At 40.9% G+C, this 21,013-nt stretch overlaps 1 protein-coding gene across 1 annotated transcript in view; it reads left to right on the top strand.

Moving 5' to 3' along the window:
• LOC122973423 (mitogen-activated protein kinase kinase kinase 11) overlaps positions 1–21,013 on the top strand; it is a 57,413-nt gene that overhangs the window by 19,694 nt on the left and 16,706 nt on the right. The window contains exons 2-6 of the mRNA XM_044340910.1: positions 6,915–7,095; positions 11,354–11,502; positions 12,720–12,895; positions 14,080–14,326; positions 17,466–17,582. Coding sequence (XP_044196845.1) covers positions 6,915–7,095; positions 11,354–11,502; positions 12,720–12,895; positions 14,080–14,326; positions 17,466–17,582 — 870 coding nt within the window. The remainder of the gene's footprint in view (positions 1–6,914; positions 7,096–11,353; positions 11,503–12,719; positions 12,896–14,079; positions 14,327–17,465; positions 17,583–21,013) is intronic.

Below are 21,013 nucleotides of genomic sequence, written 5' to 3'. Positions count from 1 at the left end.
ACATGCTTGTGACATGCTTATACTTTATCAGTCAGGTAAGCTTATGTTAAATCAGCCTGGGAACGGCCCGTGCAAAAATCCCTGACACTGGTATTCTCACTAAGCTAACTGTTTGCTGGGTTGAGTCAGTCCCAGCACCAAACTCATATCTATGCAGCCGCTAGTACGAGTCATGTCTGCAACTGACACACTCTTGTTTCTGAACAACAAACAATGCCAAACAGAGTCCTGTTGCCATGGAGATCTATCATGGTGTTTTTGTGGCGACATTGTTGGTTTCGCCTCTCTATCAGGAAGACGCTCTGTCTGGGCAAGACTGATCTAGTCATGTTACTTGCTGTTATCCTTTGAAGGAAAGGTGGATTTCCTGCTCTGTTTGCCACTTTTGTTAACACACCTTCTCACACTGTGATGTCAGGTAGGAGATAGCAGAGGATGTAGATAAAAATCACATGTATGTATCTTTCATGTATTAGCCCAAAACAATTCATCAAATTCCAAGTTTATCAGCTCCAAACCCTAAATTAAAAAAAAAAAAAATTCCTTCTCTTAAATTCCGGTGTCCTACATACGCTGATTATATGCAAAAGACCTCAGGCTATTTGTGTTTGTGCTGTTGCTATAGCTCACTGTACAGCATGTAGGTCATTAAGCGTATGAGCCTGTTTTCCCATGGATCCTGCCTCTGTACTCTGGAGTCATCCTGTCCACACCTAAGTGCACTACTTTGAAACTTCTCAACTTTTTCGCTACAGTTTTGAAGATGTCAACAGCAGACTTAATGTTATTTGGGTCATTGGCTGATTTGGACACAGTGTATTGCCACACGCCGTCCAGTAAGCCACTGACTAATTCGGCAGCTGTCGTCAGTGTGATGGCGGTGGCGAGAGGAGGAAGGTTGAACAGGGCTGAACTGTGGATGCACTCAGGAAGTGGAAAAAGAATGTGGTGTGTATGTGTGCTACTAAGATTACTAAAATGCTTTTGTTACTTGTGTAATTTGCGTGTTTGTCGCTACTTGTGTGTGTGTGTGGACACATTTGTTCATGCATGTGTGTGTACAGGTAGGCTATATCTGTCCCTTAAGTGCAGAGGGACATTTATATGCATGGATTATGTATATTTATTGTGTGTGTGTGTTATGAAACTGTCAGAACCTTGTTATATATACGCCTGTTGGCCTTTACAATAAATCTGTCTCTGTATGTGTGTGTGTGTGTGGGTGCATGCACCTGCACAGGCCTGGAGCCAGGGACTGTATTTGCCCCTTTTCCCAGCATGACTGTTGTTAAACCTATTAACATCACAGGATGGATGGAATGCTATGAGGCTGTCTGTCTTTCTATTTCTTGATGAACAACAGTTCAGTACCCATCCGCTCAACACCTCTGTGCAGAGCCCCCCACGTACAGTTTTGATCACAGGTTTTAGTCTTTGTACAGGCACAGTTTAACCAAACCTGGCAACCACTGTGACCACAGGACTTCAAGATGCCCTTCATAGTCACTGTGTGCACCGAGAAATATTTGCATCATGCATGACATCACATCACAAGTTGTCATTTTTAGTCCTGTGTATGTCAAACAAACAATGTTGAAAGGCGTTTCCCCCCGCTTCCAATCCTTATGCTAAGCTAGGCTAACCATGTCCTAACTCCGCGTCTATATTTAACGCAGATGTGATGTTGATAGTGAGTCTCATCTCACTCTCGGAAACAAAGTCAAAATGTTGAACGATTACATGACTTAAACCAGAGGTAAATTGGGTCAATGTAGACTAACATTAAAACAGCTACAATCAATATTTTTGTTCAAAGTGAGAGGCATCACTTGTGGTGATGAGAATTATCACCCCACTCTGTAGGAAGCTACATAGCGAGTTTCAGATCATTGTTCATCTGTCTGACTGCCGCTTTATTGTTGAGGTTCACCCTCACCTCTCCCACCGCAGCTCAAGAAATGTGTGAAAGCGTCAAGCTGTACACCATCCAGACGATTTTTTTTGTTGTTGTTGATGATGAGAAATGTTTTGACAGATTATGTACAGTACTTGATGTCAAGAAGTTTTGATAAATCTCACATTTCCCATTGACTACTTGAAAGGTACAAATTGGGTCTAAACATGCCAATAATGCAGGGCATGTAATGCAACCCATACACCCCTGTGATTTAGACTACACCTCAGTTTGTGTCTGTGTATGGTAGTTTCCTGGCATGTGTATTCATCTGTATATGCATGTATCCTTTAGGTGCATATGCTTCTGTATGTGTGTGTGTGTGTTTGCAGAGATTTCTCATGCTTTCCTGCTTGTGTGCAGCCGGGCATATTGCTAAAAAACAGACATAGTGTGAATGAATGTGTGTCCTGTGTTAAGTGTGTGTATGTGTTTCTGCTTGCCAATGTAGAGAGAGCGCTTTGTGTGTGTGTGTGTGTGTGTGCACCATTATCTATAATTCTGCTTTCTAGGTCCAGGCAGCCACTTTTAGCTGTGCTCTGTCTCACTCAATCATATGATAACAATCAACATTCAGCACCTCTCTCTCCCTCTTTTTCTCTCTCTCTCTCTATCTCTTCTCTCTCTCTGTATCTCTCTCTCTCTCTCACACACACACACACACACCTCTCTTGCTCTACACAGCAGCACCTCCATGTCCCTCCCCGCCTGTCTCTGTCAGTGTCTGGAGTCACATGACCCCTCTTAACCTCCGTTTCCTAAAATAGCGCTCTGCTTATTGTGCACAATGAACAGCGAGCGGGAATCGCAAATCGGCTCCTGCTTTTTTTTTTTTCCTTTTTTTTTTTTTTTTTTTTTCTTTTTCAAGGGAGAGTCCCGCCACCGGAGGCTAATTGGCCGATACCGGCGTCACTTCCTGGAAGTGGGGTCGCGGGCGCAGCGAGCAAGCGGCCGGGTGGAAATAGGGGTGACTGCCCGGGGCTTGTTTTTACCAGACGCTGATCGGCAAGCGGACAAAAGAAGTGGAGCAAGGGATCAGGCCTGTTGCAGTAAATACCAGCGCCCCCCCCCTCCCAGCAACACCACCACCACCACCACCACCGCCACCCCCTCCCTGAGGGCCTGCGGAATTGACAGAAACAATGACTCAGCCGTAGAATGGACAGAAATTGATTTTTCTGCAAAAAGGTTAAATGAGTGGGCACTTTTTTCTCACTGTAGAGGTTTTTGTTTTGGCCACTGGCTACTTTTGCTATTTTATTGTTTGCGCCTTCCTCTTGAGGCAGAAGTTGATGCGAAAGTTTGCGATGGACATACATTAGTGTCGTTTCTTCCCATTAGAAAGCTGTCTGGCTGTTAGAATAAAGACCGTTACCAATGTGAAGTAAAAGCCTTCATTTACTATCAGTCTTTGCACCTGTCATCATTATAGACATAAAATGCACAAAATCACACACGTGTTGCTATGGAAGGTATCTGCATGTGTGGTTTCAGCAAAACTGTGTGCAGAAATTGTCTTGCAACTACATTATGAAAGAACCATGTCTCCTATCCCCTTTAACATTCATACACACACACACACACACACACACACACACACAGAGCAGACAACACAACCTCTTGTGATGCATTCCTTTGTGACGTCAAACTCGCTGCCTCTGGGCTACGAGGCGCAGCACAGGATGTCTGAGAGAGAGAGACAAAGACAGAGACAACAAAGAGAGAAAGAGAGAGAGTATGTGTATGAGAAAGATGAAATATGTGTGGTAAAAGAAAAGACAGATTTTTCAGTGAAAGATACAGTCGAAAGAAGGAGCAAAAAAAAAAAAAAAAAGGAAAAGAGCGGCGAGCCCAGAAAGTCGGAAAGTGACTGCAAATAGCAGTAGTCTTACTTCCCTATAATAAGTCAAATTCTTTGCTGCTTCTCCTCCCTGTGTTTGACGGCCAGCCTTGCCCTGAGCAATGCCCGGCCTGCCAGCAAAGGGGAAGAGAGGCACGGCTGCCGATCATACTGAGACATGTGATACAGAGTCACACCGCAGCAACCCACGTCGTCGACATTATATTCTATTTTCATAGAAAGTCGCCCGGCGAGCCTTCCAACACTGTGTGGTTACACAACATTGGCTGGTTACCAAAATGTGTTTACTTATAGGTTATTACATTTTACAGTGTGTACTTTTCTCATTTTGGATTTCTGTTTGTGTGTCTATGTTTAGATCGACCTATACTTTCATGTCAGTCATCCATATCTGATTGTTCCATATTACTGCTGAGATTTTAATCAATCTGGATTTCAACCATTGATTCATCAAATCCTGGCTCCGATTGTTGTCATATTATTGAAGTATGAAAAGCAACACGGTTATGTTGATGGCAAAAACCACAGTTTTCAGTAGATTTAAGGTTTCATAATCCCCAGTGAGAGTAAGAATGGTTTTTGTCATTTGTAGGTCAAAAGGTTTACAGACGTTTATGTGAAAACTGGGCTAAATTTGGTTAAGAAGTGAATGTTTTTAAGACATCTAGGTTTCTTATGATCCTTGGTTCACAAGCAATGACTATATTTGAATAGGTAGTTAGGACCTGCTGCACATTCAAATACAGTCATTTAATGTAATCTAGATGTTTAAAAACTATTTAGTTTTCAACCATAAAGCCCAGTTTTAACCTGCAAATCACCAAATCCATGTTCACTAGGGTCATTTGATGTAATAAATATTTTGTGATTCTTTCTGATTGAAAGCTAAAATGAAGAAAACCAGAAATATTCTCTGTCTTGACATAAAAAAGCTGAGTGTGGGCCGTTTTCCTCGGATGTCCTATTGTTAGCAAATTATTGAGCATTATGACCACGACTGAGAACATCAAAAACATTACAGGAAATGCTTTGTCACGTTAGACCACATTCCTCCTGGCATGAAATAAATCTTGCTAAGTAATAATACATCCTTTCCTGACATTCCTGTCTTTTGTGGAAGTTTTAGCCACACCTTTAAGCGTCACTTCTGGTCCACCACATTCTTAATAACTCATGCGCTGCTGACACATGCGTACGGTGATGCAGATGGAAGTGAGGTAGATCCAGACTTCACTTTCAGGAATCCAGTGAAATCCTTTTTGGAATTGGTTCCAATTCATTACTCAACCTTAGCTGAGGTGTCAGTGTGAAGAACTGAGCATGAGAATGGCCAGTGGATTTAGGATCTTAAGAGTAGTCTGACAAGCCAAATCAGTGCATGAATTAGAAATCCTAACAATACTGTTTGGGACAAAAAAAAAGCTGGAACTTCAATTTATGACATATGCAGTGTTTTGACGCCAGCATTTTTGAAGTTGCACTGATATTTTGAAAGAGTTTCAGAAGCCTATAAACTCTTTAGTTTTCTCAGTCATGATAATTAATGCAAATAAGCCAGTCCCTGCAGAACTTGAGATAACTTGTACTTTTGAAAAATTGTCCTACTTTGTCTGCAAGAAATAGCTAAATCAACCCAGAAGTGTTCACAATGATGCATGATGACACGGCACTAACAAACTACATCATCATTGACCCTCTTAATTAAAACCACTTATTGGTTCTGTGCACCTGATCAGTTGAAGTGTTTGGGTTTATTTTGTTCTTCATTTAAACATATTTCAGTTTTCTTTTACCAGGTTTCAGTCTTATCATCTTGACACATTTAAAATGTGGTTTTGTTTGGTGCTTTCCGTCTTGTGTTGCATTGAGGGCTTAATAGACTGCACAGTCAGTTACTTTGTTACAGCTTTGCTTGCTGCACAGGAAGTATGAATTGATAATATGAATTGATAATCAAATAAGCATCTGAGTCTATGATGCAATGTCATAATAATGATTTCCATTGATTTCTTTGGTTACTTTTAACCCAATTTTGCTGCAAAACAAAACTTTAAAAATCCAAAAATAACCTACCTATTACCAAAATAGGAATAGCAAGATTTCCATGTGACAGCCGACACACATCTGATCATCTGAAAGAGGGTTCTGCTTTGAACAAACGTGTAACTCAGCAGCTATATGATGGTGGTCTGCAGGTATGAGATAAGATACAGGAAAGATGAATATCACTGTACTCTAAAGGAATAATTTGTTGAGAAACATTGACTTGTTGGTCAGTTGAGTCATTAGACCAACAGTTTTGTAACTCCAGCGTGCTTCAGCAAACAATGGCACAATAGTAAATGATAGTGTGATGAATTTTGCTGCAACACATTATCATACACTATTGCTATTGTGATCAGAGGCTGTGATGCGGGAGCAGTGTGGGTGGTTGTTGGGCAGCAAGATAAAAGAATCAAAACTGATCCTTTTTAAAAAAAAAAAAAAAAAAGCTGCTATAAAGTGATAATAAGATGAGTGGAGGAAAACCCCAAACAAACCAGCAGTGATAAGAGCTGCTGAATTCATTTTAACAATTATGCTTCCTCTCTATTCGCCCATGTGACCCAAATTGTTGAGCCAGTTCACTGATGTCGCAGCACGTTTGGCCTTGTTCCCAAGCACATGATCTCAGCTCGGCATGCTGAGCCAAAACATGCTAACCTCCGACCTTAGTGTGAATGTGAAGTACGAACCTACCAGGTGAACTAAGCTCACTAAACTGACCAATGGGATGCTCACTCAAACATGGTGTGTCTGTTATAAGGGCAGCGATTTATGTTGTTTACACTGATTTGACAAAATGGAAGTGTAGTGTGTCATAGGATATGTGGAAATGTGTTTCAGTGTCAGCTTAGATTGTAGTGGCCTAAATAGGAGAAAAAGAGGAAGTGAAAAAGACTCAAAGAATGTGTGAATGTGAGGACAGAACTCACTCTACAGGAAAGAAAAAGACTAAAGTGATACAACCATTTCATACATGTACCTGTTTAAAACCTGACCTGTCTTTCTCTCCTTCTTCCCTCTCTCCCTGCCTACCTGTCTGTCCTCTCTCTCCAGTCCTTCTGGCTCAGCCCATAGAGAATGAATGTATGGAGGGTTTGACGTTGAAGATCACTGACTTCGGCCTGGCGAGAGAGTGGCACAAGACCACCAAGATGAGCACTGCTGGCACCTACGCCTGGATGGCCCCTGAGGTCATCAAGTCCTCCACGTTTTCCAAGGGCAGCGACGTCTGGAGGTGAGTGCTTGTGTGTGTTTCTGTGTGAGCAGGGATGTGGAAGTGTCTGAAGCACAGAGATATTCAGCAGCCGTGTAAAATACAGTGGAGCATAGCCAGACCAGAAAACTGAATTTTTCTAAGGAAATGGGATATAGATTTAATCAAAGTACCTTGAAAGGATAGTTAAGGATACTGGGAAATACAGTTATTTGCTTTCTTGCCGAGAGTTAGATGTGAAGAGTGATACCTCTCTTAGACATCTCATCTAGCTTTTCCAAAATTTCTAACTGTTCCTTTAACATAAAACAAGACTAGCTGCATGTCCGGATAGAACACAAAGCATATTTTCACTTGCAGGTATTTGAACGCTGGACCATTTCTGTTTATTCTCCCCAAACAGTCAAAATACCAACTGTACATTAGCTGTAAGCTCGCTAGCAACAGACGCACCAACCGTGTCTTTTGGAGTATTTCTGTGAGTTTGTGTTCAGCTCAGCTTCTGAATGGACTCAGAACTCACCAGAGACTCTATTTCATTCTCTTATATCCCTCCAGTCTCTCTCTCTCTCCTTTTCCCTCTCGTCCCTGTACATTTATAAAGTAAATATAGCTATGATAGCTACTCTGTGAGGCTGTGTTTATACACAGCGGTGCTTTGAGCTCAATGCTCAAGCCAGCATGCTAACATGCTCGTAGCGACAATGCTAATATGCTGACATTAAGCAGGTCTACCATATTAGTTTAGTGTGTTAGCATGCTAACATTTGCTAATTAACTGCGGCTGACGGGAATGTCATTTGCAGGCATTTGATGACGAACCAAAGTATTGGACAGATTGAAATGTTGACCTGATGGTGTCACCAGATGAAAGGTTATTATAGTTCATCCTGAGTAGAACATGAACCCATTTGTGTGAATACATTTCATGGCAGTCCATCAAGCAGAGGTATCAAAAACCAAAGGTATCAACCTGCTGGTGGCACTACAGGAAAAGTCAGGGGATCACTAAAGTCAGTGACATTTTCACTAATGTGTTTGAAGGAGCGCTAATATAAATAGTACGAAAATATAATTAGCTGTTTTATTTAATGTATAAATTGGTGCATCAATTTTGACAATTCTTTTTTAAAATCTGTCTCTAGCAAATCACCCAACTTTATGGAAGTGCGATATTAAATCATGGAATATACTCCTGTGACGTTCAATATTGAGATCAGGCTTTTATAGTAGCTGAAGTAGTATAAAATAATTATCTGCCGCTCCTCAGCAGGACAGTGGACCTCCTGCAGCGGTCTGTGGACAGAAAACCTCATAAAAATGGCAGGAAAAGGGTGAAAGTGCAGAGAAGTGATGGTGGGAGACAGAATGATGAAGAGATGGAGGGACATAGTGATGGATTGCAGCAGGGCAGCCGCAGCCATGTGATGGCGTCTCTTCAAAGAGCTGCTCTGTGCTTTGTTGTGGGACATGTGTACTGCACACTGTCCCATTGTCTCCAGTATAGACAGAGAAGGAGGCCACACACCAGACCTAACCGCAGCCCTTTATCTGTGAATAGCTCTGTGTGTGTGTGTGTGTGTGTGTGTGTGTGTGTGTGTGTGTGTGTGTGTGTGTGTGTGTGTGTGTATGTGTGTGTGTACATACAGTATTTGTGTGTGTGTTTGGTCACATCTACACAAAAAGAGAAGAGTCTCTTGATTATGGTTTGTGGTTGTATAACAATGACATTGACAACTGTGATTTTTTTTTTTTTTTATGTGATTCGTGATGGCTTTTAAGTGCCACATGAATTTGCATTTGAAATGAAGCAAGCGGGTGTTTTTGCTCGGCGATAGGGGAAAATATAAATAATCTATTAAAGCAATAACACATTCACAGCTTTGCTACATTGTGTTTATAGCAGTTATTCTCATATGCTATGGTTTAATTTTAATTCTGTGGATTTGGATCTTTTCATCCATTCTTAAATGGCTCTTTGCAGCAGCATTCAGAACCTATATGAAAGCAATTGAGCATGCTGTTACAGAGGACCCTTTTGAAAGTGTCCTTGAGAACATCAAAAAGGATTCTGCTATGGTACAAGCTACTTAAGGAATTTTCTGGTACTTTAAGGAATTCAATTTAGTAAGAGTGTACAGTTTTTATACCCTAATGGGCTCAGTGCCATCTCACTATCTCACACACACATCCTCTCAGTTTCTATCTCCCCCGTCTATCGACAACAAACCCACGCAGGCTCATTTTCACAGCAATCACTGCACAATCTGGAAAACAGCAAAATGAGCGAGTAGCAGGCGGGCAGGCAGGCAGCCCTGCTCTGAAAATGAAGGGTAATCTTTGTTCTACTATTCTTTCTCATCTGTCTACGGCCACTCGTCTCCAAAGCCGCCACGCAGAGACGACGACCGCCTCGGGGCGAGCCGACAAGCAGCATTTCTGCACAGTCACAGTGTGTGGAAGTTGTAATTAAAGAACTAAATAAAAAAAGGCTGCGGCCTGCGCTCTCCACTTAGCGAGCCTCCACAGTGCGTTCAGTCAGGTCCGGGCAAGGGCTAATTGACAGTGTGGGAGATCCAAGTCCTGCGCCACGCTTCATCTTCTTAGGACACAGGGCTGCTCCCATTGTGTGGGCTCAAAAGTCCTCTCTGTGTGTGTGTGTGTGTGTGTTTGTGTGTATTTGTGTTTGTACAAGTGCTGCATGCACGAGTTCACATTGCTTTGCAAGCATATGTTTCAACAAGCAAAAATATTCCATCGCACAAATGTGTCCTGGTTCTGTTCTGTCAGTTCTATGATGATAAATGTGTTGTATTTAAATGTAAATGTGTTTCTATAAGTAATAATATGTTCTGCAAAGCAAAAAGCAGAAAAAGCTACCATCCAAACACCATAGACGACCCAGTGTGTAAAAGTGTTATCTTGTCATGTCAGGTCAGAACTAAATGGGCTATTATTCTTTTAAAAACATCATCATATACAGTATGTAAATAGTAAGGACATAGGTGTCAGTCATGTTGAAATATCCCATTTTGTAACAAAACACATTTCATACCACCTCTCAGTATCTGTGCTGCAAATGTCTGCAGGCATGAGTCAGAGGACAAAACATTATCATGTATTTCAATATGTAAACAACTTTTTTTTTCTTAACTGAACTGATCCAGTTATACTGGATTTTCAGCAGTGTTTCCCTCCCCAAACCTAACGAATAGCCTTACATTCAGCAATATAATGTGATTGGGAGCTGACAGCTTAGTGTGACTGACTTTCTTTTAACCAATTTACTGTCTATAAATGTAGAACAATGTCAAAATGTATATTTAAACCACCCATAACCTCTAAAGTTGCACTAGTCAATATTTCTGATATTAACAGTGGTTCAAATGACTGTGTGTAATGTGAAAGTGTTCACTCGTGATGAGTAACTCACAGAAAATTATCACCCACCTCTGCAGTCCCTCTCAGCTCTGTGAGAGGCTTTTTAGCTTTTTTAGCTCATTGTCTTGGTTTTCAGCCGGTAAACTCTGCTCTCATTGTCATTGTTTCCAGCTGCAGCATGCAGCTGTTGTCAGCAAACGAGCTCTGAACTCACTGTACACTACCTGCCCAAACAACAGATAGACCAAGTTTGCGACTAGCTTAGTGGAGCATCTATCAGCTAATAAGTTCCAGGTATTTTCTTGAGGAGCCGTTGGAGACCAAAACAGAACTAGCAATCGTTTGCTACCACATTTGCCTCAACAGCTTTATAAGGTTTTAATATGACAGTGTTGTTCTTCTCAGCGTGTTCCACTGCCCACCAGAGGCCAACAAATGAATTGATACAAGCCACTATGTGTGGAAATTAAAAATTGTAGATTTTGGCACCCTCTATTGGTAGCATCACAGAAGACACTATGGCAGACCCAGGAATCTGACCCCGGAACACTGAGTTGAAAGGCCTGAAAGCAACACATTTGTTTTCCCGCAAACAAATGCTGCTCTAATAACACAAGAGTTTTACATATGGAGGCATTAAGATCACCATAAAAGTCATCATCAGTTCAAGCTAGAAGGCTTTCACTGTGAAGCATCTAGAGGAGGTATTGAGTTTGCAGCTTTTGAACATATGTAACTCATATGTAACTGGTTTACAATGCTGTAGTGGTTAGGTGTAATTCTATGTAAAAATGTGAAAATACTGTAACAGGAAGCTAGTTTGGTTTTATATCCTGCATTTAACTGTGGTCTGAATGTGCTCTCTCATGCCTTGTTGTCTGTATTTTTTCCCCTCCAGCTATGGTGTTCTGCTGTGGGAGCTGCTAACAGGAGAGGCACCCTACAAAGGGATTGATGGACTTGCTGTCGCCTATGGAGTCGCCGTCAACAAGCTCACCCTGCCCATCCCTTCCACGTGTCCCGAGCCCTTCGCCCAGCTCATGTCAGGTGGGACGTGTGTTGATATGTGCAGAGATGTAATTGAATGCACTCAGAGCACTGTGAAGAGTGACTTTCAGTAAACTGGTGTGAGAGTACTCTTGCGTGAGATCAAATTTGTGTCCCCAGCACGCTCTCTTTCCATTTCCCCAAAGCTGGTTTGAAATTGAGAAAAACAAATTCCTGTATGTTGTTAATAACGTGGCTGTAGAGGGGAAGTGTTTTGCACTGGAGCCACCTTGTGCAATATGTTTGTGCCCATATGTCCTCTGTCTTTGTTCAGTTTCTTGTCAAAAAAGAAATCCAGTGGATCCACACAGTCACCTGCACTTGCTAACACACTAAAGGCCTATCTGCGTCATTCCTGACACAAACTTCCCAACAGGCAGAGAAAGATATTTTTATTCTTTCTGCTTAGCCCCTTCTCTTGATGTCAGCTTGTCTTTTACGGTTGTATTTTAAAAAAAAGGAGAGATCAGTGCACAAAACCACCGATAGCCACCTCAGAGGATTAATTAATTATCGGATTGGTTTTTGATCTGCTTGTAATGCCCAAAGTGTTGCAGCAAATTATGCAAAACCCCCCACAGCAAGTTAATTAAGCATAACACTTTGAATAAGTGATCAGCTTGACTCTAGATTGTGCTCACACAAGTGCCTGAAATATGTGTAAATAAAAATTAGAGGCAGTGCAGGATATGAAGTGTAATGAGTGCAGAAATATCCACTTCAGTAAGTAATCTGGCCTTATTTTAAGTGTTAAAATCCTAATGAACGCCTTTCAACAGGGTGATAAAATTCACATTTTCTTCAGTGCAGATCTGTAACTCTTAGGATTATGGTGAATCAGTGAGTGACTTCCTCCTTTCATGTCCCTTGATTCAAGAAAACGCTCAAAAGAAGTGAAACCATACTGGACACAAGTGAACGTGTCTCACTTTTTTGTCAGATGTTTTCCACTCAGTTTGAGGAAACAAGATTTTACAACCAAACTAACTCTAAATAGCTAACTCTAAATAACCTCTTTGTAAGTTAAGCACACACTAGGATTTTCCAGCATGAAACTCCTTAATACCCGTTTTGCTCCTGTTAGGTAATCTATTATTTTTGTGTCAGTGTGTGAGGACAGCCATGCAGTTGTAATAGTAACAAGTGTTATTCTGTATCTGAATGCTGTAGTGTGGTAAACCCTGGTTTCTGACTGTGTGTGCTTGTATGTGTAACAGAGTGCTGGGACCAGGACCCCCACCGCAGACCCAATTTTTGCTCCATTCTGGCCCAGCTGACGGCCCTGGAGCAGCAGGTGAAGGAAGAGATGCCGCAGGACTCCTTCCACTCCCTGCAGGAGGACTGGAAACTGGAGATCCAGGACATGTTCGATGAACTCCGGGCTAAAGAGAAGGTAAGAGGCAGTTAGCCATGGCTTAGGTTAAGTAGCCTTTTGTATACATTTGTAACTACTTGATCAATTCACTCTCCTATTTATTCAGAGTTCTCATTTGTTTCTGAATTTATGGAATTTATTTGATTTTAAGGTGTATAGATGTTGCGATATCTGTATCTTTAAGTAATGTTGTTTTATACATGTTAGCTATGGCTAGTTATTTAAACAGAAAATTCATCTTTTGATGATAATGGTAAGTTTGAATAGACAAATATCTTTCTTGATGATACTGATCTGGTCTTTCACACGGCTTAATCCACTCTTGACATTTAATTAGATTTGTTTTAGGCTTTGGGAGTTGAATGTACAACAATATTACATATTCCTCAGACACATGTTGTGACTGTTTTCAAAGTGTCTTTGTAGCTTGTAACATAAAACATTAATGTAGATGCTCGACATGCAGTAGAGTGTAAAGATGACTCAGGTTGTCTGAGTTAAGGTGATTGTGTGACTGTAACTGGTGCATCGAGGGCAAGGATGGACACACGTTGACGGTGCGCTATCGCCCCATCGGTTTATATTGCAGCCCGTTTTGTGGCTGCTGGCTGCAGCGCTCTTGCTCTATACTGGACCAAATTTAAAAAATTAATGGGAAAATAGGGTCCAGGTTGAAAAATACTTAAGTTTCCCTTTAATATGAAACTGTAAAGTATAGTTAGATATGATTTTGCAAACAAATATAAATAGCTGCTATTTTCGCCAGGCACCTATATATTATTGACACAGACATGAAACAGAAGTTATTTATCTACAAAAAACTCATCACAGAAGTGTTCACTTTAGTTTTGAATGTTAATTTTACTTTGATGTCATTTGGCCTGTATGGTATTAAATGTAAGATCCCTGGAGAATAAAGCCCGTATACCGCAACCTTTTCAGTTGGGTCAACACCTTTAGGATCAAACACTAATCTGCTGGGCATCAAATAAAATGTCAAACAGCAGTTGTGAGTCATCTCGTCATTAATTTTGATGAAAGGTTTCATTACAACCAAGCCTCTTCAGCATCTCATTTCACACTGCCACCCAAGAGTAGATAAGAATGTAAGCCTGCATAACCTCTGTCACACATGATTGGGACCCGCTGATATTAAACACGCTTTAACCTCTTTCATCCGTTTGTCTTTCCTCCTCCATCAGGAGCTGCGATGTCGTGAGGAAGAGCTGAAGCGAGCAGCGCTGGAGCAGAAGTCCCATGAAGAGTTCCTGCGGCAGCGTGAGCAGCAACTGGCCCAGTGGGAGCAGGACGTGTTTGAGCGCGAGCTCAGCCTCCTCATCCTCCACCTGAACCAGAACCAGGAGAAACCCAACGTTAAGAAGAGGAAGGGCACCTTCAAGAAGCACAAGCTTAAGTCCAAAAATGGCGAGAAGATCAGCATGCCCCAAGGTGTGTGTGTGTGTGTGTGTGTTTGAACTGTCTTTGAGTTGTCAGGAATCAACTATTAGCTGGGCTGTGTCGACCAGCAGTCTTTACGAGAAATCCTATTTCAGTGGACCATTACTGGCTCAGTCTCAAAAAGAAACAAAAACAACAACAACAACTGCCAAAAACTACACGAGAGCAGAGAAGAGGAAGTGAGGGAGAGTTTTGTGGTCCAACTATTGTAATTTTGCAGCTCAGCTTTGCTGAAGGTCCTATCAGGGCTGGACTCACGTAGGGTTAGTGGCTCATACTTTGAAAAGGAGGCTGCAGATCATTCAGACCATCGTTAGACATAGTTAGAGAGGTGACATTACAGGTCGGACATGCTGATATCTGAACTGACCAACACACTCACTTTTTTTTCTCCTGTTTGTCCTTTCATACTCAGCTGGTTGCTGTTTCTTATGTATCCCCTACTATCACAAAGTCACACAGCCTGCAGCAGTTCACATCCAGTGTGTTTCAATGCGTGTGTTGAGTGTATTTTGGGCTGAGCAAGCATGCGTAAATGCACTGTGTGTGTGTGTGTGTGCGTGTGTGTGTTGTGGTTAGGCCTTTCCCAGCAGCAGCAGGGCGGTGATGTGGTGGTGGGGGGGGTTGATGAGAGGGGAGAGTGAGCCAACCACGCCTCGACACTTCCTGTCCATGGATACACTGCTGGCTGGCCTCTCTCACTTTCTCTCTCCCTCTCTCGCTTATTTTCTCTCCCTCTTTCTCTTTAGGTATCCCTCTCCAAATCCTTTCTCTCCCAGTCCCTTTCCCCTACAGCTGCCTAGTTAGTGTTTTTATTCTCCTTCTAACCATATCTGCCTACCTCCCTTTCATTTTTTCCTTCCTCTTTCCACCAATATTATTATTATCTTTTCCTTCATCCTGTGTTTCTCTTGCACTTTGTACCTTTGTGGAGCAACGTGTATATCATGGTTTATCTTATGTTCTCTAGAAGTAGATATAAATAAAAGAAAGTGCTTCAAAATTACCTCTTTTCCATCACCCCTGAGCTCAAACCTGTATTCAAGGATTCAAAGGATTTATTTGTCACATACGCAAATAACAGGTGTAGTGAAATGCAATGTGGCATGCTCTTAAGGCCCCGAGGCAAGGCAAATATGAAAAATAAGAATTAGAGAAAGAAATATAAAGGATAAGTATTCAAAGATATAAAAAAATTATAATGTTTTTTTAGAGGCTTTGCATCACAAATTTGGCTGTGACATGGTCGTATAGTTGCTAAATATACAGAGAAACAAATGCCAGATTTGCTGAGCATCAGTGTTGTGTGGTGTGGCTGTTATTCCAATCACATTTGAAGTAAAAATGAATATTATTATATAGGAAGCGTGTCAAAATCTACTGCTTTTTATCTTCAGCCCTGGTCTCTACTTCTTAACACCATGTAGCTTGAGACAGCTTGGTTAACATGAACAGAATATTGACTACTTTTGCTAACTAGCCAGCAAGCTAGTTAGCAAAACAGTATTAATGTCAACAAGCAAGTACCAGCTAGCACTTGCTTTGCAGCATATGTGTCAGAGAGCAACATTTTTCTCTCTCAAAAGAGTCAAATTACAAATTCCACTTGTGTTACCTTAATTGAGGAAGTCAAATCCTAGAGTTTCTTTATTTGTCTCCTTGAATTTATAATTTGTGCAATTAAATTATGAAGTCATGATGATCTCCTTGATTCCATTGTATGCAGTAATACTTCAGGCTTTGGTACTTAAATGTGACATTGAATCATCTTTAACATCCTTCTTCATCCTTTACACCCATATGTAAATAAATAAATGATTTAAGAACATAATTTAGTAATTTGAGGGCACAAACCAAAAATGAAAGAGAAGGATTTAAGAAAGCCAAATGAGCAAATTACAGATCAAGGAGAGGACATGGATATATTGAGTGGATGTTCATTTGAGGTAATAGTTCATAATTTGAGAGCTTGGATAACTAATTTTTAGTGAATAATTTATTTTTATATTATTATTATTGTTACCTCCCAATACCCACTCGGCTGTAAAGCTTGCTATTAGTGATTGGTGCTTTCTAATATAAGCAGCAAGCTAGTGGTAGCTTGCTACCTTTACCACATGTTTTAGCCATCGCTAACATTTACTTGCTAAAAGGAGCACGACAAGTGTCAGGCTAAATCTTTGGTAAATCATTTGTCAAATTAGTAACGTATGCAGTCAATATACTTCGATTTAGTGCTTCAGACCATCCCTTAAATTTCTAACCTTGGGTTATTAAGTTCTGATAATGGCATCACCACTTCACAAATTTCATTTCGTCCACACTTTCAGTACAAATCATTTGATTTAATATAGTTTTATTTTAATCCATGTAAGGTTTTGAAGTACATCATTCTATCATTGTTTTCATACCTTAAATATGTACAAGATATACTACAGTATATACAGTAGTATATGGCAGATATACACTAGTTTTGCCCTTTTTTAGCTTACTGGACACTGCAGAGGTGATGACATGAGGTAGAAAGACGCAAATTAAGTAATTTGAGAATCTGACTTATTAATTCAACAGCACAAATCATTCATTCAAGGGAAGGGATTAAGTAACACAAGGATGCAAATTACTGAATTGAGAAGGAAAGCACTTAATTTGAAGGCATGATTTGTATTTGAATTACTACTTTTGAAGGAATGATTTATTAAAATTTTCCCTCCTGACACCTGCTGGCTTCTGTAGCTTGTTATAAGCAGTGTTAGCACACAGTGAGTTGGTAGCTTGAAGATTAAATGGCCAGTTCCCAAACAGCACAGAAATTAGCCATGTAACGGTAAGCTGAAATCTGATTACAGGTCTAAATATTATGAGACACTTGGCTCACCACAGCATTTGTTACCAAGTTGAGAACATGCATTACACTAAATTACCACTGCCATGACAGTCAGTATTGGCTGTTTAAGAGAAATAAGGAAGCAAAAAAAAGTGTTGCAACCTTCAAAACAACTGACAACTCTTAAATGTATGAATGTGGAGTCGAGTGAGGAAACCCAAACTTGTGTGTATATTCTGGTTGGTCTCTGCCATCCAGGTGGTCTAACCTCTGTCATATACTGTATGTGTGTGTGTGTTGCAGATTTCATCCATAAGATTACAGTGCAGGCATCTCCAGGCCTGGAGAAGAGGCGGAACTCTCCTGATTTGGGTTCGGGCTCCTCACCCTCCTTCGGTCCACGTTTCCGTGCAATCCAACGTGAGTGCAATCATTTTTTCCCTTGGATACACACTCACATGCACACACACAGGTACACAGGTGCACAAACAGTATGTGTGTGTGCGTGGAGAGATGGAGAGACATTTAAAAAAAATCAAAGAATGTGGGATCTCTCGCCTTCTTGCATGCACACACAGACTCTGTTGCAACATTATATCTCTGTTTCCAAATTCTCTCCTTTCATGTGCTCTCAACCACCCACTCGTCTTTTTTGCCTTCCCCTGTTTCCCTGTGGGCCCCTCTCTCTCTTTCTCTCCCCCTCCCTGCCTTACTGCTCTCTCTCTCACACACACACACCCTTTTCCCTTTTCAATAGTCTGTTCCAGTCCAAATATTATCTGACTTCCTCTCAGCGGCTCAGCACTTCTCAGCAGCTTTTTTCCACTGCAGCCCTGCTATGCTCCCCCTATCTGCAGTTACTCCGTTGCTGCAGTGGGGGGAGCCATTGAGCTGTATTTTCCTGGCAGAAGGACTCCACAGTTTTATATGCATGTAGTGGCTACAGTGCGGTTTACTGAATTAAAAATAAGCAGGGAGGAATTTATTGCTCCAGGAGAAGGGGTTGAGAAGGGTTGCAGCAGCAGCAGAGATTTACAATACTCTTCTGCTTGTCAGCCTCTTAGACAAACGCCCCGAGATCCTCTCCCTTTCCGAGGGAAATTGTAGCCAGTAGGTCACGGGGCGTCTCAACAAAACCCAAAAGGAAATTTGTGGTGTAGCAACAGGCAATGAAAATGATTTTTCCAAACAATTACCACCAAGGGTTGACATCGAAGCACAAATTGCGGTGAAACATTTTTCTATAAGTGGTTAGTAAATCCAAAACATCTGCCAGCTTCATTTATTCATTAAATAGATGGTTGGTTTTCTTTACTTACTAATGACTCTCCTTAATGGCAATCACTAAGCCATGAGTGTGCCTGTCATTAAAATGTGTTTAGTGGATATTTATTCTTGCCCTCTCAGTAGCAAGCAGTGATTTATTGCAGGGGCCTCCCAAACTTATTTATCTAGAGAACTGCCAAATTGATTTGCATTAGTCCACAGAGCTCCATTCAACAAGATTTTTGCTCGAAATTAGTGGAGGATGGCACATTAAAACCTGCAAAATAATTGTGTCCAAAGTCAATTGTTTTATTGTACCATATTCTAGTCTCAGTCTATCTCAGTTGGTTGACTTTATCATACTGTCTGTGCTGGCAACTTATGGATATTGCTGACATCATTTATTTTGTTTTTTTATCTGTGGGGGGAGGGTTAGTTTTGGTTCCTGTGCCTCTCTCCTAGTCCAATTCCTCATTCCAGTTCCAGTACCTGAGGTATAGAAGTTAGTGTGTTTATGTAATGATACAATTACTATCCTTTGTAGTCCCGCTAGCGGCGTAGCTCTAGGGATGACAGCATTAGTTAGTCTGGCCACTACTTTGGTCCAAACTGAAATATGTCAACAATTTTTCGAAGGATTGGGATGAAATTTGGTGCAGATATTCATGGTCCCCAGAGGATAAATCCTATTCACTTTGGTGACCCCCTGACTTTTCTTCTAGTGCCACCAGGTGAAAATCTTCACTCATCCAATTAAATATCTCAATATTAAGTCGATCTGTTGGCGCACAATTTGGTACAGAGATTCATATCTGCCACAGGATGATTTGTAATAATTTTGGTTACTTCTGTCTTATTCATCTAGCGCCATCATCGGGTCATCAAAAAATTCAATACTTCGGTTTATAACCAAATATCTGCTAAGCAGCTGAACTTCTGTTTTGTGCTAATTAGCAAATGTTAGCACACTAACAGGCTAAACTAAGATGGTGAACATGGTAAACATCATGCCTAACCTGTTATACTAAACACGAGCATGTTAGCATTGTCATTGTGAGAATGATAGCATGCTGTAGTTAGCATTTCGCTCAAAGCACCATTGTGCCTAAGTACAGCTTCACGGGACTGCTAGCATGGCTGTAGACTCTTTGTCTTGTTTGATATACAGCAAAAAAGAATGCCATCTGTGTCATTCATATACGGTAACAAAACTAGTCTTTTCTATATATTTCCTTTCCCAATGACATTAGCAGTATTACATCTGTCCCCTGCAGATGATGAGCAAACACAAAAATATTGCAACCATCAAGAAAGATTAAATCAAAATGAGACATTAACTGTGACATTTTGCAAAAGAAAATGTGTTTATGGAGTAATATACTGGGAAAGGGGAATTTTTCTAAGCCACGTCCTGATCTTGATGAAATTGCAACGCTGACTCTATCACCTAACTTCTGTGCTTGCTTTGAAAACATTGTGCTGTAAGAGTAATGGGAGGCAAAGTGCATCAGCCAGCCCTCCAGAGTACTAAAAGGCCAAAAAAATAACATGTCCATTCAGAGACCATATTTACTTTTTTGTATTTCTGAAGGTGAAATGAACCAACATGAATGAAGGAATCAGTGGAAATAAGCAGCACCCGAACTCAGGGGGAAAAATAGTAACTTTTTTCCTTAGGATTTACATGACATTACAGTCGTATCCATACCAGTTTAGTCTCTTCTTGTGACTAACATGTCAGGTGTTAGGTTGAGAACATTCCATTAGGGCTTGTGAAGGATGTGATGGAGTCTGTATTGCAAGGTGTTATGGCAGGAATCCTAATATATACATGAGACCAGTACATCCGAGAAATTTGGCTTGCAAAATGTCCCTGTCCCTTTTTGGAGGAAAACAAATATAGACTTTAATGTAAAATAGCAGAACAAAATAAAACCAATAGAACACCACCAGAATTAGTTTATAAATGATCCAAAGACACTATGTCATAAATATGTAAATATATGTCCACTCTGCCTGCCATAAAACACGCAAGATGCATCAAAAAGATTTATTTGATCCATCTTCAGTCATGTCCATTCAGTCTCCCAGCATCAAGCAGGTGCAATAACCTCACTCCATGGCCAGAGGTGTCCTACCCGGATGTCTGTTTTTACCTTATTGAGTCTCCAGGTAAGCAAATTACCAGTGAGATATTTTACTTTTCAGTCTTGCTCTACAAATAGTATGCTAGCTAGCAATAGCACTGTGCTCTGACAACTGACCTAGCTACATGGTAGCCTATACGTTAGCTCAGTCAGTCTAGCCTGAGCCCCAGCCAGTACCTGTTAGTAGCCTACAAAGAACCCGAGCCCCACTACAACCTATTCTTTATATAATGTAGGTTACAAGAAGCTATGAATTTTTAAACAATTATTAGCTACCTTGATTCTGCAATGTGGATGAGCACACACAGGCTTGCTGCCACTGTCCTGCCCTTGCAATATGTGTTGTGGCTGACAGGCATCTGTGCTACTTACATTAGGCAACAGCTGTTAATAATAAATTCATGGAAGTCAAAATGGTTTGTCTTTCCGACCCTAACA

This window comes from Thunnus albacares, chromosome 22 (assembly GCF_914725855.1).
Source record: "Thunnus albacares chromosome 22, fThuAlb1.1, whole genome shotgun sequence".
NCBI classification, from domain to species: Eukaryota; Metazoa; Chordata; class Actinopteri; order Scombriformes; family Scombridae; genus Thunnus; species Thunnus albacares.
The sequence above is the reverse complement of the archived record's forward strand: the minus strand, read 5'-3'. Positions and strand labels throughout refer to the sequence as shown.